The sequence below is a fragment of the Brachionichthys hirsutus genome, unplaced genomic scaffold (assembly GCF_040956055.1).
Source record: "Brachionichthys hirsutus isolate HB-005 unplaced genomic scaffold, CSIRO-AGI_Bhir_v1 contig_205, whole genome shotgun sequence".
Classification (NCBI taxonomy): domain Eukaryota; kingdom Metazoa; phylum Chordata; class Actinopteri; order Lophiiformes; family Brachionichthyidae; genus Brachionichthys; species Brachionichthys hirsutus.
In genome coordinates, this window is record NW_027180498.1 from 70,325 (window position 1) to 87,372 (window position 17,048).

Consider the following 17,048-nt stretch of genomic DNA (forward strand, 5'->3'; position numbering starts at 1 on the left):
GTTATAGAAGAAAAAAAAAACAGGTATTATCGTGAACGATACGACATGGCACACCCCTAACCCGAACAGATTTGTCTGAAAACCTGAGGTTTCCTTTCAGAATCAAAATTTTCTTTGAGATATTAAACTCCAAAATACTCCCAAATCCTGAGGCCCATAGATTGCGAATAAGATTTGTTCATTTATAGACACACACACACAGATACCCCCCCCCCACACACACACACACAAACACACAAAAAAGTCACTTTCTTTAAAAAAGTCATTAAAGATCATAACACTTGAATGACTACACCCCAATAAAAGTCTGAGGCGCAAAGCTAAATTTTAGACTTCAAATTGACAAGAGTTCAACCACAGGTGAGTCTAATTATTCATTAAACAGGTGTACAGCAGGCAATTGTCTATAATCTGAACCACATCGAACACCTATACAGTCTCATCATCACTAGCTGATCTCAACGATAAAGAAGAAGGTTAAAAGTATCAAGTTATTGAAAAACATTAACAATTTCACTAATCAAACAAAAACAATATTGTCGTTCACGGCAACATCCGTTTCTTGGTGTAAGCCATCACTTTGCAGTTTGCCGCTCCCTGGGATTCAGACAGGAACGTTTCATTCAGAGTGAGGCATGTGAGAGCTTCCTGTCAGCCTGCGCTGCCTCCGATTTGCTGCAACAGCAAGTTTATTGCAGACATGCCTACACAGACTGAGCCCAGAGGCTACAGGCTAATCACTGTGAACGAAACACACAACAGTCAGGCTCATCATCCTGGAAATTTGAGTTGTGGGGGGGGGGGGAACAATCTGTTCACCGGACATTGTTCTGCTAAAGTCCTATGAGACAATTTAGCTCGGATGCAGCAAACTACCTAACATTAATGTATCACATTGGGTTGCTTTTTATACTTACGCTATATGTTAGACAGGAGAGAAGGAAATAAATATCTGACTGTGATCTATAGCTTGAGCTGCTTCCTACCTCTTGGTATATGTAAGAAGGTGGGATCCATTGAAAAAGAAAAACATAAATGTTTTGTGTCTTTCAAAGTTTCTTCATATCAAATAAAATAAATAGATCAGTTTTGTTCTCCACAAGGTTATTTTTCTTAAAGTCCCCAATTAAAGATTTCAAAGAGATGTCAGTACCTGACATATATATATATTAGATTTTTTTTCTGAAGGTTGTCATTACTGTACTTGTAGTGGTTCAAAATCATGTTTGTTTGTTTGTTTGTTTGTTTTTATAAATCACAGTCATAAAACAATAAGAGTGACAAAGGCCAATAACAAATAGTGCCGTTGTTTCAAGTGCTGGCAACTCATGTAATTACTGAAATAGAAAGCTAATCATCCTGATTATATAGTGACAAGCCAAACCTGACAGATTGTTAAATTAAACTCGTAATTCATTACATTTTCAGGTTAAAGTTGAGCAAATGATCCCCTGTCATCTATTGTGTGCCGGTCAGGCCGTTTATCTGTCACGGCCTGCCCAACAAGCGACAAACTTTTAGGTCGATTTTGGGGTCTATTCTCTTCAACATCTCCCAGTCCTCCCAGTCCTCCCAGTCCTCTCGCATCCTCTCAACCTGCTCACAGTTCAGGCCACAGAGGCAGAGCTGCATCAACCAAGAAAGCCACAATAGACAGGGAGAGTAAAGACAGATCTAAAAATAAAAGCTGAAAGCGCACGGAAACACGAATTAGACACAGAGATAGCCAATTTCAAGATGGTCTGTATGTACTTGTTTTATTTTGTGAAATTATTGGAGCATTTCTAGCGATTTTGATCATTTCTTTGCCGTTATTATTATGAAGAACCAAATACAAAAACCCAGATGTCGACTTCTTATTTTGAAATCTCTGAGCAGCGTTTCCCTTTCGCACCGGCTGGCGTGACGCTCCACGGAGGCAACCCATGATCGCAGACTCTCAACACGCATCCCTCACGCCACTGACCCGAGCGTCGCTGCGTCCTGCATGTGTGTGCGTGTGTGTGCGTGTGCGCGCGGGAGTGTGAGTGCGAGTGATCCCCAGAATGCCCAACAGAATGGAGGATCTCAAGGAGAAGCTGGGAACTTTGGATTGACGCCCGGGAATAACGCGCCGTCGGCCCGAACCTCGTCGGGGGTTCTCGTGGATTTATAGATTTGGATGTTGTCTGTTTTTTCTCTTTTTCTTCTAGGCAGACGGAATTTATACTTGGCTTACAACTCCTATTATTTCTGGCGTGTAAAATGCCATTCGCCAAAAGGACTGTGGAGCCGCAGCTTCTGTGCAGGCACCAGATCCCCAACGATGAAGGTCTGCTTTTCGAGGACCTGTGTGCCATCAGTAACGTGGTTCTGTCCCGGACCTTGCGACAGCTGTCCGACCTGGCCCGGCACGCCTGCTCCTTATTTCAGGAGCTGGAGAGCGACATCATCAGCACCAACAAGCGGGTCTGGGTCCTCCAGAGCAAAATAGGCCAGATACAGCAGACTGCCGGTGCCCTGGACCCCAAGAAGGAGGCAGTGCGTAAGTAAACCATAAAACCTCCACGCGCGCGCGCGCGCACCCTTCTCGCCTTAGGATTTAGACATGAATAAAGTCAGATGGATTCTTTCGCATGTGCGCGTTCATGCTTTGAAGCGGCGTCCCACCCCTCAATTGTAAATCTACCGTCTTTTTTTTTTTTTGGACGTTTGTCCATCCGGTAGCACCTCGATGCGTTTTTAGAGCACTGGATGATGTTCATTCAATTGGCGGTCCAGACTCGGAGGCGTGCGCGTGTGTCCGTCGACGAGGGCGTGTGCGTGTAGCGGAGGGGCGTGTGTGTGTGTGTGTTGCCGCTGCATTGGCTCAGCATCGCAGTCTGGTACTGCGGGTAGCGCACACCTGAAGCATGTTCAGGCGCATGTTTTTCGGGGACATCGTCGTGAAGCGTCGATCGCGCCAGAGCGCGAATAAACGAAGTTCGGGGTCGAGTATTCATTGAAAAAAAAAAAAAAAAGGCGCATTTATTTCAGACGCGTGTGCGTGTTCGCGTTTTCACGGGCAACTCCCCGTGCGCCAAAACCCACCCTACATGCAGCGGCACCAACACAGCATTAATAATGAACCCAGATGTCCATGACGCAGGGTCAATAATAACTGATCGGGATGAGATATCCAACGGGTGCGATGATTTCAGTGAACGAATCCTGAAAAAAAAAAAAGGAGAAGAAGAAACCAGGTTGAGCTGAATGCAGCCGCTCGTTTACAGACATTATTTATGTCCTCTGCAGTCCCTTCAGAATAAGGCTTTCGATTTTAGACGATACCCGATCAGCAATATTAGTCAAATTTCTGTGACTGTGGAATTCATCACTGCAGGTTATCATAATCTAGGACGATCAAAGAGCATTATGGAGCCTAAAGCTGTAGGCTTTATTATATTGAACACACACAAACACACAAACACAGGCTGGAGCATGAGTGAGGGAGAATGCCTTGCGTAGAACAGTGTCTGATGGCTGTGGATGGGTTCATGTGTTTGGAATGTTCAGGGACAGATGTTTACGTGTCAATGTTGAAGGACTCCAAAAGACAAAAGCACAGACAAAGAGTACTATCAAAGTACTCATTCTGTACTCTGTAAGCACGCCAACAAAGCTTAAGTCAGAAACCATCTCATCTCTTGTTCCCGCTGTGAACACTCTCAAATATTGATGTGTTGAGTTGATGCTTGATTCTGCAACCAGACATTGCATATTAGTTAAGCATCCATTGCTTTCCAAGCGTTTGTTCATATTTAACCCAAGAACAGCCAAAGACACACAATTTCCAGTTTAAAATGTTCCGTTTGGTGAGTTAAATCCAGTAGAAAGGGAAATTAGATTAAAAAAAAAAAACTATTGTATTTGTTTGATTGCTTGATTATTTGATTGACTAATTGATTCATTGATTCATTGATTGCTTTTCTAAGTAAAAATAATATATATGTATAGTACATATGTAGATTAACCCTAACCCTAAATGTTACACATGCAGTGTAACATTTATTTCCAACATGGTACATTGTAACAAATACATAATAAATGTACAATATTAAAAAACAGTCGACGTTAAGATACTTGAACCGCAACCCTTTTTTTAACAACAGTTTTGAATCATCTTTCTGACTAATGTGGGGAGTCTGTTCTCTGCACAGAGACCAGAATACAAATGAAGTCCTTCAAAAGGCTGTTTGGTGCTGCCACACATGAGGCAGAACTGGCTCTCATTTCTCTGATGACTTTTAAACATGACATTTAAGACAGTCTGGAGCAATACCATTAACAATGTTGTACATGTGACCAAGTTTATGACGCTCAACTCTGACCTCAGCAGGAATAAATAACCTATTCATGATCAATATGCAATATTTTGGGAAGCATTTAGCAAATACCTATACAGTACTTACAATATATTGTAAAAAGTATTTGTTCAACTATCTAAATCATTGAATTCAGGAATTCAGATCAGGCACCGAGGCAGCCAGTCTACTTCTAAAAACATTTGTGAAAGAAAGGGTTGCTGTGAGGAGCTCAGTGAATTCCAGTGTGGTACAGTCACACGGTGCCACCGGTGCAAGTCCAGCCGGGAAATTTCCTCCCTGCTAAGTATTCCACAATCAACGTAGTACTACAGCAAAGTGGAAGTGATTGGGAACAACAGCAACTCAGGCCACGTAAAATCACAGGAGAGGGTCAGCGAATCTCGCTTCTCTGTTTCATAATCTGATGTACGAGTATTGTCTGACTGCCGAGTGCTGGCTAAGGCTTGGCCCCTTAATGCCAATCAATGGGACTCATAATGCTTTAGACAAGACATTTTGGACAATTTCATCCTCCCAACTTTGTGGAGAGAGTTTGGAGACGGGCCCTTCCTGTTCCAACATGACTGCACATCATTGCATAAAGCAAGGTCCATATAGAAATGGATGAGCAAGATTGATGTCTTCTAACGCAAATAGATTCAGCGATAGTGAAACTGAAAATCAGGGTTAATTTAAATTCAAGTTTAGTTTATCACTTCAAAATAATTCTTAAGCAGCTGCTTTGTCCTGCTTATCCTACGTTTAGAGCAAAAAGCTCTACCTAAAGACAAATAGCGTCACCCAGACAGCGAGGTTCTCTGGCCCCCGTCCCATGGTGCACCAACAGGTGTGGCAGCTTGAAGCAAGGAAACGTAGAGAAGCAGCAAGCCGACTCACCGAGGCACAGCAGAATCAAAGTGGAAATCCTTTCCATAGCAGAGGCTTCTATTGTCTGAAAGGCGGCTGGAATCGATTGTTCCGTAAATGCCTGTTTCCGTCTGTTGTTATGAAACACTGAACCAGCGTCTGCATTGGCATCGAAACCTGATGGCGGTCCTTTCGAGATGCACCTATGGGTGTGCCCACCGCGCTGACGCTGTTGAAACAGACGAACCTTTCCTGTAAGACAGGTCTGGCAAGGACTTTTCACCTGAGCAACACACACACACACACACACACACACACACACACACACACAAGCGTGCACGCACACAGACAACAAAACAAAAATGTATCGCTTGGCCTTGGCTGAATTTTCTGAGGGAAAACACAGAATGTGTTTCTAACTTCTGAGTAATGAAAGCACCTTCTATCTCCACAATGAGTCATAGGAAGTGCCTTACTTTAACAATGAATATGTTTTAGAAATGATGCCGTTGCAGCTCCAACTCTAAATTAAAACATAGCAACATATGTGTGCATTTTTGTTTGCAGAAGTTCAAGTGATTCAAAGAACAGGAAGAGCGGCTCTAACGCCTTAATAAAACTGTCACGTTCATCTCTTCAACATTCACCCTATAATAAAGACTAACAATCAACACTGAATTGTTGCTGAAGGTTTTCTGAAAGAGAAAATTGCCTTATCACAGATTCAGATTTTGGCACAGTGGATAGTGCCGTTGCCTCACAGCAAGAAGGTTTCAGGTTCAACTCCGTCTTTGCATGTTCTCCCTGTGACTGTGTTGGTTCTCTCCGGCTTCTCCGGCTTCCTCCCGGCACTAAAAACATGCAACTTAGGTCCAGGTCGTTATTGCAAAAGATAATTAGTTCTCAATTAATTTAAAGGTTGAATAAAGATGAGTTGTTAATGTTCTCAAAATTTGAATGAAATAATAACAATATAAATGCAAGTATAAATCATGAGCAGCAGACAAAGTCAACAAATAAATCTTATCAATATGAATCTCCAAATCTGTAGGGTGCGACGTTAGACCACAAAAACAATCTCAGCATGTTTAAACATCAAATTGTCATCAGTGAGTCAAAATGTCATTGAAAAACGTTCTTTAAAGTCGTGCTAACCAATAAGATTATGTTATCTACTACATCACGGTTTATCAGTGTTTGTGGCCCATCACTGCAGATGCAATCAGATTGGCGTTCATTCATTCATTCATTCATATAACTTCTTGAAGACGATCAGTAATTCTCTCGTCTTCAGCCGCTCACCCGAATCTATTTGTTTTTGTTTGTGTAAACTCGACACAGCAGCAATAGCACCACCCATTGCATCGCATTGCCTCGCATTGCCTCTCCACCATAATTGTTACAATAAATGTGTCTGCCAAGGGGCTTTATGTGATTGGTTGTATGTTTGTTGTTGGTTCGGTTAACAGAATTACACAAAAACAGATTTGCATGAAGATTTCACCAAAGATGGACCCAAGTATGTCCTAGAAGGGTTATAAAGCTAGAACTCGGGAATATGGGATGACACGTAGAACGGGAGAGCCTGAAAATCCTGAGGAAACAGACAGGATGTTCTGTCAACAACATAGCAACCCTTACAAATGGGGTTTTCAATGTTAACATTTTATATTTTCTCCTGACGTTTATCTGGATCAGATCCAGATGACATTTTGCATGATAATGCATATCGGACCACTTTATGACTGTGATTTTTGGTGAGTGAATTGAATGTGTATTTTATAAGATATGAGCTTTTGAAAAACACTTTGTTATAAGTTTATGGGAAAATCCATATGTTTTTCTTTTTAAAAAAAATCTAGACAGGTTTCTGGATCGCTCTCAAAATGTAATCAGATCTAAGTTAGACCAAACCCCATCTTCAGATTTTTTTTCATCAAGATGCATCCAGCAGTTGTTCTGTAATCCGGCTATCAAACAGACAAACAAACAGTCAAATGGCGTCAACAACATGAATATTGCACAGATGCCATTCTCTCCTCAGATGTACAGTACTTACATTCTCTTCCAGCATGCAATGCGAAAAGAAGAAAGAAAGAAAGAAAGAAAGAGAGAGAGAGAAAGAAAGAAAGAAAGAAAGCTATACACAGGATAGGAATACCACAACTAAATAAAGCATTCAGTTGCTTTTGTTAGCGCGGAACCAAAGGGGAGGTCACGACAGAAGAAACTAATTACATTGTGTATGAAGGATGTAAACTTTCACCGACACACACATAGTTTCACTATAAACACAAGGCACGCTTTATTTTCTTCAGGTCCTTTGAGTCTCCCATGTCACAGAGCGTAAAAATCATCACTGCACATTTTCTGTCCTCATGGTCCAGTTACCTCTATACTACTCTTGTCTAAAGTGATTGCTCTCCCGCATATAGGCTATGCTAACACACACTCACATGCACGCATGACCCGCTGAACTCGAGCGTCTTCTTTCAGCCTCTTGTGGTATCATTTGAAATTCTGCTTTAAGTACCCTTGTCTCTGTTGCTGTTTCAGCCTGCAATAAAACATGCATGTAGAACCTCTTGGTCTGTACATCCTAGACTCCGCTGGCTGCTTGGCTGGCATTCGTTATTTCTTGGAGATGATTCCTCATCTGCTTAAGCTGGCCTCGTGTTGTTGTAGTTGTTTTGGTTATGCCAAAAGTAAATAAAAAAAGTACTTCAAATTTTGGCTCTTGATTCAAGTGTCAAATACTGTCTCCAAAACACAGACTAAAAGAAATGACTATTCATGTGTTGTAGATTCATGTTTTCATAATTATTTATTTGAATGCGTGATATTACATAATAATTAACCCTATCTTTGGATGTTTGCAACAGTTATATTTTACTTACATACTGTTGATTCATGAAAATGTGTCTGTTTATGCAATATGCCTTTATGTACAAAAATGCATCTCTGATGTGTGTGTGTGTGCGTGTTCGTGCCATAATTCTACCAGCAATAAAACCAGGACTCTAAACTCTTAACCCGTGTGGATGATTTTTAGGTTTGTCACTATCTTCAGTAAGGAACATAATGAACACCAAATATTGTAGGTAAAGGCAATTTGTATTGAGCTTTGATTAAAATGAAAGCCATAATGACTCTTTCCACCTACATTTGTTGGTCGTTTGCTGCAGGTAAAGCACTAAACTCTATATATACTCCATATATAGAAACTAATGGCACTTAATTGTACAGTTAACTAATTTCTTTATGTTATCCTCAGTCTAAACCTTCTTCTGCTTTAAATGTGCACCATGTTTGAAGTGATATTTATTTACAGTTGTCTGAGCAGTAAATGAAAAAAGTTGTTTTCTTTCTCTCCGTCCCTGATTTCCTCCCTCACTCTGTGATTTCCTCTCAGCATCACAAGAGAATCCCACGCTGAGGTTCTTGCTGACAGACATTTTTCTACTCAGTAGGGGTGCTGTTGGCAAATAGCAGTTAGAGAGAGAGAGAGAGAAAGAGAGAGAGGGATGCAGAGAGGCTGAAGAAAGGAAGAAAATGTGAGTTCATGAAGAGTGAATTCAAGACCAGTTTTTGTTTCTCTAACCACTATGAAACCAAGTCATTTCAAGCACTCATATGAAACGTAACCCTGATTATCTCCTTCTTCATGCCAGATGAGTTCGAGTCACTAATACTGGATGATCTGGAGATTTCTTCCAGCTGAATCAAATAGATTGCAACGGTTAATGTCCTCTTACTTCGCAGTTCGATTGATCAGCAGATCCAATCACAATGTGAACGCATTACTACAGTGTTCTGATAATTAAAGCTGTCGATAATAAATTTTGTTAAATGAAATATTGTAACTTAGTGCAAGTCAATAGTATACATTTACAGCCTAATTTAAGGCTGGTCTTAGTCTACAAGGCATTTTAACATGGCGAAAAGTGGAAAACCAATGTTTTGGCCAAATCACCACCTCCTAGATAGGCCTTGAACACACACACACACACACACACACATTGTGTAGATATAGCTGTCCTTCCCAGTTGGTCAGTTAATACTACCACTTTAGCTGAAATAACTTGATCTGTCCATTGTTACCTTGGTATTAAAGATTATTAAAATAGAAGTAGGCATGTGTAGGCATGTGCTTGAGCAGAGTTCAGAATATGGACAGCAGAGGCTTTAAATATGACTGGGGATTTAGGGGCAAAGCATAGGTGGTACAGAGATGAGTTCCTAATCAGCAAGATGGAAACAGATGGAGGCAGACAAGGCTTAGGAGAGGTTGTCTGCTGCTTGTTTTAAGGACTGAGCTGCTCTTAGGGAGTTCCTTAGTAACAGATTGTCTTTGGTAAGAACCTTAGCACGCCGTAAAGCAGAGCCAACCTAATTGGACTACATGCCACCCCTGGCTTGACGAAGTCAACATGCTCGCCACGCTGTGTAAAGCATGTTTTTATCTACACGAGAGAGCACGTACACTTAAGACAAAATCAAAGCATGCAAACATGCATTGTAGATGAAACTAATAAATCAAAGTAAAGCTGCTTCTTAACGAAACTTGATTGGTTGAATTCCAGGGCTGTATTAAAGTGAGGTAAATTAATCCAATTTCACAGCAGGTTGGTGAGAGGTGAAGACAGCCAAGCCAAGGCTGCACTAATTAGCCGTATATCTGTCACGATCAGTTTTATCACTGAGCCGACCAAAGTCATCTACTTTCTTTTGCACCGCACACATGCATTGAAGTTAAGCACGCATATTTGGACACAAAGGCACTCAGTTTCACAAACAGACACTGCCTCTGCTAACAGGATGACCACACCTGAGGAGCTTTCACAAAGGCAGCGGTGAGAAGCGATACTTAAAGGAATGATAGCGTACGTCCTTGTGTGCAGCCTTTGCATGTGTGTTGCATGTACCCCTGCTTAATGAGCACACTAATGTACCTCCGGATGACAGGCCAGAGCGAAAGGCCGCAGGCGTGCACAGCTGTTCCAGATGTTGGGGATAGACTACATGTGGATTGGCAAGCTAGAAACCTGCAAACATGCTAAGAAAAGTAAATTTATTTATCTTAACTAATTCAGGTTAAGGTTTTCCACTAAGCACAAAGTAAGGTTGGGGGAATTAAATGTAATTTCAATTACTGGTAAGTTATTGTAAAGATATAAATTCTCCTAAGCAGAAAATGAATGGTTGAGCTACATTCAATAGCAGGTCCTAGTTTTGTTTATCCAATATCATAAATTAATAATAATCCAGATACAAGAAATAATTACAGTATCCTGAGCCTGCTTCCATTGTATTAATATAATTATCAGCATAATCTATAATTATCGCCACACAGTTGAATAATTACTGTAGAAATAAATTACAAGTCACTATTCTGTGTGTGTGTGTACATGTATGCTACCCAGCAAATTACTCCACAGAGGACGAGTCCCTACAGATGACACGTGATAGCAGATTAATAGCCTAATGTAGGGTTTTACCAAACCCTCTTCCGGTTCTTGTTCTCCGTTGTGGGTGCGTATTCAATGAGGAGAATGTGGGTTAAGATTAAGACATTTATATAATTAACAGATCAGTACAAGTTAGTTCAGATATCAGCGCTGAGATTCCAACACAGCTCTCGTGCCCGCGCTTCGTTGGAATGAAGATGCTTCCTGCTTCGTCCTCACTCCCCTGAAGGCGGGACTTTGCCCCAGCCAATCCAAGCCCATGTTTATCTGTGTTGTGTGACATCACTGTTGTGATGCGTTCAATTGAAATCAGTCATTACAATAACAAACTAAACGTGGTGCGTCCCTGTTGTTCTGTCGGCATGTAAACACGTTGTGGAATCCCATCTACTATGGAAATTCCCTACACTAACCTATCAAAGTCACAATCCCTATTATGTCTCCTTGTATCAGTGCTTACATCAATTAATATCTGACACCCGAGTACTTCTGTATTACCTTCACCATAATCTAGAATTAATCCCAATAAATACCAGGACAACTTCATGTAAAGTCGTTTTTATAATTAATGCTGTTATGTATCTGAAAATGCAAAGAAATGTAGCCAATTTTATCCCCCCCCCATTTTTCTTTAATTGTTTGTTTACAAATTAGTCTGAAAAACCTTTTCTATAGCGGATGTATTTTAAAGTGACTTTGTTTTACCAAACATTTTTGACTATTGTTCAACTAGAATTATTCAAGTGTTTCATATCTTACAAACCTCCGCTTACAGAGCAACAAAACTCTTTCTAAGCACCCATCAAAGCCAATGAAACTGCAGCAGGTGATGGAAGTTCCGCCTTTCAGTAGGAAGAACCTGCACAATCTCACTGCTTCAATATTTTCATACTTCACTCAGAACCCTTCCCATTTCAAAATCATCTGACAGTAAGTTGGGCTTTCTCCTTTGTCAAAGCTGAACCTGCTAACTGGACGAACTCCCTATACCAGGGAATATTTATTCAGCCTCACTGACAAATATTGTTAATATTGTCACGCATTCAGCCAACATCTCATCTGCAAACATTGCTACACAGTATGTTGCAAATAACCCAGACAAGAACAAAGACTGTCTTAGCACATCTAGCAAAAGTAGCAGAACAAATAGTTTAGAGCTTGTCCCAGTGGATGATGAAAGTGTGTCCTTTTTGAGGGTTGAACTGTCTCTCGCTGCTACAGGAAGTGTCTTCGGTGGGAAACCGGGATCTTCACAGCTTTAGATCTTCAAGCTGAAAAAGACACTACACCATGGTTCTCATCATCGTAACAAAGTGCCTTGACCAGGTGAGCCTGGTGGTAGTGGCAGACCAGCATGTAGTTGACCCCCCCTCAAGCAACCTGCAGTTTCTCTCTGCTGGTATATGGATTTGAAGGAAACATTGCCTGCGAGATTAAAGGACATGATGCAATATGCTGCTGGAGCTCCACTGTGTTTCTATGACGGAGACATTTCTGCAGTGTGTTTTTTGTTGTTTGGACACCATTTTTTACTGCACAGCAACGTAGCATCCACAGCTGCACACATTAGCAAGCATAATGCCCCCCCCCCCGAGTCTCTCAGTGACATCCATCCCAGAGGCATTGAACAGTAAGGTGGACACTTACTCCAGGGACACTCCTGTGGCGAGAGTTGCGACTCCACCTGGATATACTGACATGGAGACACCATTGATTTGCCTCAAAACAAACAAACAAACAAACAAATAAACAAAAAACACTTTATTCTATGTTCTTTGAAAATAGGAATGTGCCGTGTGTATCTTTTATCTTTACCTGCCATTTCATATTCAAGGGAACGGTCCATCAATCATCATCTGTTGGCAGGTTTCATGAAGGCCTGTGAAAATGATCCCTCACTTTACAGTTGGAGAGACAAGAAAGAAAAAAAACTCTCTGATGATGAATCAAACATTTGACCTCTTTGTATGCTAAGCTAGTTTTGAAGTTTTGAAGCCCTCGCAGCTGACTAGAAATTGTTACACTGAAAATTACAATTTTCAATTTATTTAAAATTACATTAAAAATTCGATTTACTATATTTGAAAATGTTTATGTATGTGTGTATATTTTTGTACATATGCAAATTGAGAGTCTGTTGCCAAACAAATGAGCGCTTTCATCCATCCGTGTTGAGGTAAAGCAGAGCCATATGGTTTCCAGTGGATCAGAAGCAGTGATCCTGAGGATGATACGGCCCCAGCTGAACCTGCGTGCAGCACATTTACACCATTTGATGTTTATCATTGCAACATGGTCACAGCTCTGATAACACTGATCTCACACAATCCAATCACTCATTATCACATTCGGTAAATGGCTGACGCATGCTAATGTAGTTCTATCATAACGGTGCTTGTTCTGACAATTCAGGCTCTAAAAGAAAACAAAACATTAAAATCTCTAAATATATTTAAATGAGCGATGTTCTTTTCTTTTTACTGAATTTTCAGATTAATTAGACTTTCATTTTTTCCGCTTTCTTCTGTTTCACAAGGTGAAATCTCAACAAGAGGAGGCCGGATCCTTCTCTTCTTTGTTCATACATTTATGAAAGATGTCGTGCACTGCAATCACACACTTGTGCTGCACATTTTAGACAAACACAAAGATCTGTGACCACCAATTGAATGTCCCACAGAAACTGGCCCGCTTCTCATCCTTGGGATAAAAGGGGGAGATGATGCATTATACATTCACCTCTTTCTTTTAAAGCTCAGTATAGTACAGTCAGAAGCTCTACCTAAAAACAGTTTGATCTTAATGAGACTATTCCTAAGTAACTTCATCATTTTTCATTTGAGTTTTATTTTGTGATGCGTGTTATTGCCTGCTTCTATCATCTGGTGCAGAAAAACACTGATGTTCATTCACACTGACCAAAAGGTGTGTTGCTTTTGTTTGAGAGCCTCGTCCCAACAACATTTTGGTTCTTTGATTCCAGATTCATATTCATGACTGCAGTGAACTGTGTGCTGATTATTTATATCACAGTAACAGTTGAGTCAGGGTCGCTTTCTGAAGGACCTTTTTAAGGCCTACATTAAAGACGTATACAGATGAAGTCTGTGCATCTTCTGGGTTCATTTGTACTTTGACATATGTTCTGATTCCTTACATCTGTAAATGAGACCAACCCTCGGAACCGATTGTCGTCATAAGTCAACGACCCCCTGTACATCAACAATAAGTCGTTTGGCAGTAGGCTGTTTAAAAATGGCAGCTATAAAATAATTGCCACAGCCCTTCAACATACAGTTTGTTCGCTCACTGTAAACTCATATATAGTAACATTACATTCTATACTCATGGAAAAGTCCCAAATTAATTGGGTTGAATGAAGATAAATGGCTAAAATACTTATTTTCCTCTCCTTGATAAAAAAAATATATTTTTGTTTGTGTAAATATGGTATTGATTAAATATTAGAATCAAAATGAAAGCATACCAATATTCTTTGGTATGCAAGGCACCCAATTTTGATCACAAACCATTCACTGACATCATGCGGTGAAGTCACCCAGAATGCTCCGTTGGTGGGTTTGACGTGAATTAAATGAACGTCTAAAAGGATGGCTGGGAGGACCTTCATCTTTGACACCCATATTGCTACTGCAATAGCAGCAATATCACACATCCTATTGTATGCAGCGCCTTGTGGAGCCACAAGAGAGATACTACAGACTTAATGTGTAATATTTTTATATTAAATATATTTTTATTGGATTTACCCACTTTATGAAAACACCTGCAAATCCATACATCCTCATTCATTTTGGAACCCCTGATGAGGGCCCCATACAGTTCAAGAAGTTCCAGGTTTTGGAGGCGCAAGATATGTTGTCCACATTTAGAATTTCTTTTTGTGAATTCTGAGACCAAACATCTTTTTCCATATATCATTATGACAAAACTCGATTTGGTTGGAGGACAGTGAGCATTTCTGTTCTGAAAACCAAGGTGATAATGTGGCCTGGATTCTGGTTTCAAAGCCTATGAACAGATTTACACAGTAGAATACCTTTCTTAATTCCACAGTAAACCGATTGGCTAAATTGGATAGGAATGACATTGATCTCATTACCCTCGCCGAAGAGGAGGCGAGGGTATTGCAATTGGGTGCGTTTGTTTGTCTGTCTGTCTGTCTGTCTGTCTGTCTGTCTGTCTGTTTGTTTGTTTCCTTGTTTGTCTGTCCGCACGCATAACTCAAAAACTAGTAACCCAATCGACTTGAAATTTTTACACAAGCAAGGTTCTGTCCGTGGCTCGGTCCTCCCCCAGAATGACGTTGATCCGGATCTGGATCCAGATTCTAAAATTATTTTTACATGAACAGGAATTGTGCCTCTGCTGTAAACTGCCACTTTAAGAGGGAGGGACACGAATGGCATGATGGGAAAAAGAGTCCAGAAGGTGTCGTATAGTACGTTCCGGAGCAGCAAGCTAGAGCAGGATTGGCCCCTCTGATCCGGAAGCCCTGTTTACGAATAGTAAACCAAGATCGAATAGTCTATTGGAGGCAAGGGTCTGCAATCTCTGATTGTCTTTCTAGTTTACATTTGCTTCATTCAGCATTTTATACTTTTTCATTTCTGTTTGAAAAAAAAAGATAATTTGTTGTGACCCCAGTTTGCTAATATATGTTTACCTCTGCCTGTAAGTCTGTGAGTGAATGATGATTTCACTTGAATACAATGAACTTTTATATATTAGTTTCCTTTTTCAGAGGAATGAATGTCATTCTTAAGCACAATGGATAGTATAGTCAATTCTTCTTTACTGTATATTAAACTCAAGCAGTACTAGAGCTGTGTCCAATTTCCTCTTTCTGAGTTCTCTCTATAAAATAATCTGTTCCATTTTATTCCTGTAAGAAGAGCTAACACTGCATTTAATATTAGATAAACGGTAATCATTTTATGACTTGTATCATCACCAATATGAACCCAGTTACACTAAATTCACATTCACTCTATGAAAACTGAGCTAGGGCCATTTACCGACAGCTAAAGCTCCTAGAAAAATTGCTACGCAAATCTTCAATATAGATGTTTGTTTTTTATTTACTTTTACACAATCCTATTTGCCTAACAGCTTTTGGTATTTGTCATCTCTGGAGGTGGAGTGAAGACAATGCAGTGATCTCAAGTGGTCGGCCTCCACAATGCATCAGTGGATGAGCTGAGAAAGAAGAAGGTGGGGCAAAAGAATAAAGGTAGCGGGAGTATGGAGGGAATGGAAAGGACAGAAAGACAAGAGAAAAACAAATTGAAAGAACATGCATGTGTGTGTGTTAGAGAGAGAGAGGGAGAGAGAGAGAGAGAGAGGGTGAGTATATTAGGTGTGTACACCTGCGGCCAGAAGTTTTGGGACATCCAATGCAGTCCCATAGCTTTTCTAACCAGCTAAACTGATTCCAGCTGTGGTAAAATGATTGCACAGGGTTTTCTAATCATCCATTAGCCTTCTGACGCAATGAGCAAACACATTGTACCATTAGAACACTGGAGTGATAGTTGCTTCTGGATCCATAGATTTTGAAGATACAACAAATCAGAGTGTCTCTTGGTAAAGGCCAGCAAAAACAGAAACCTCCATTGAGGAGGTAATAAAAGAGACATTATTGAAAGTGTCCAAAAACAAAATCGTTTTGTTGTGAAAATGTACCCAGATTTCAACCGGATCTGTTTCCTCAGGTATTAAAGATAGAACGAGGGAATACGGGATGACATAGAACAGGAGAGCCTGAAAACACTGAGGAAACAGAGAGGATGTTCTGGCAGAGAACTGTCCAGAGAGGCAGGAGCTGATAAGGTGAGATGTGTAACAGGTGCGTCTCGTTCAGTTCAGCAACAGAGCAACCCTCACAAATGGGGATTTCAATGTTAAAATGTAAGATCTTGTGCAAAATCTGCACGCATAGGACTACAGGACGTATCCAGCATCAATGACGAGTTCTCTGTATGCCTGCTCTCTTTGCCCTGGTGCCCTCATTGGTTCCTCTTCAATCTGGCCATCCAATCGCATTTGGCCAACTAAGTCTCAGCATAGACTTGCAAACAATCTGCAGTTTTATAGCAACGCCTCACAACCACCGCTACCATCAACTGCGGTCCTGTCTCTCAAGTTACCGTCGTCCAATAACTAATGTCAATCAGTGAATGCAAATCACCTGCTGGGTAAATAGATTAAGTAACTTATATCCCGATTCCCTTCCTTTTGTGTGCTGTTTTTATCCTACCTGACATGTAGAACATCCCGACTATATATATGTACGGTGTATATATATGTGACCCTAATCCTATTTATATGTCTTTGCAAAAATGCATCTCTGAAAACTTTTGTTATC

General features: G+C 40.6%; 1 protein-coding gene across 1 annotated transcript in view; it reads left to right on the top strand.

Moving 5' to 3' along the window:
• Window positions 1–2,244: 2,244 nt before the first annotated feature.
• The window catches only part of LOC137915603 (actin remodeling regulator NHS-like), a 32,965-nt gene continuing 18,161 nt past the window's right edge, over window positions 2,245–17,048 (top strand). The window contains exon 1 of the mRNA XM_068758798.1: window positions 2,245–2,524. Coding sequence (XP_068614899.1) covers window positions 2,245–2,524 — 280 coding nt within the window. The remainder of the gene's footprint in view (window positions 2,525–17,048) is intronic.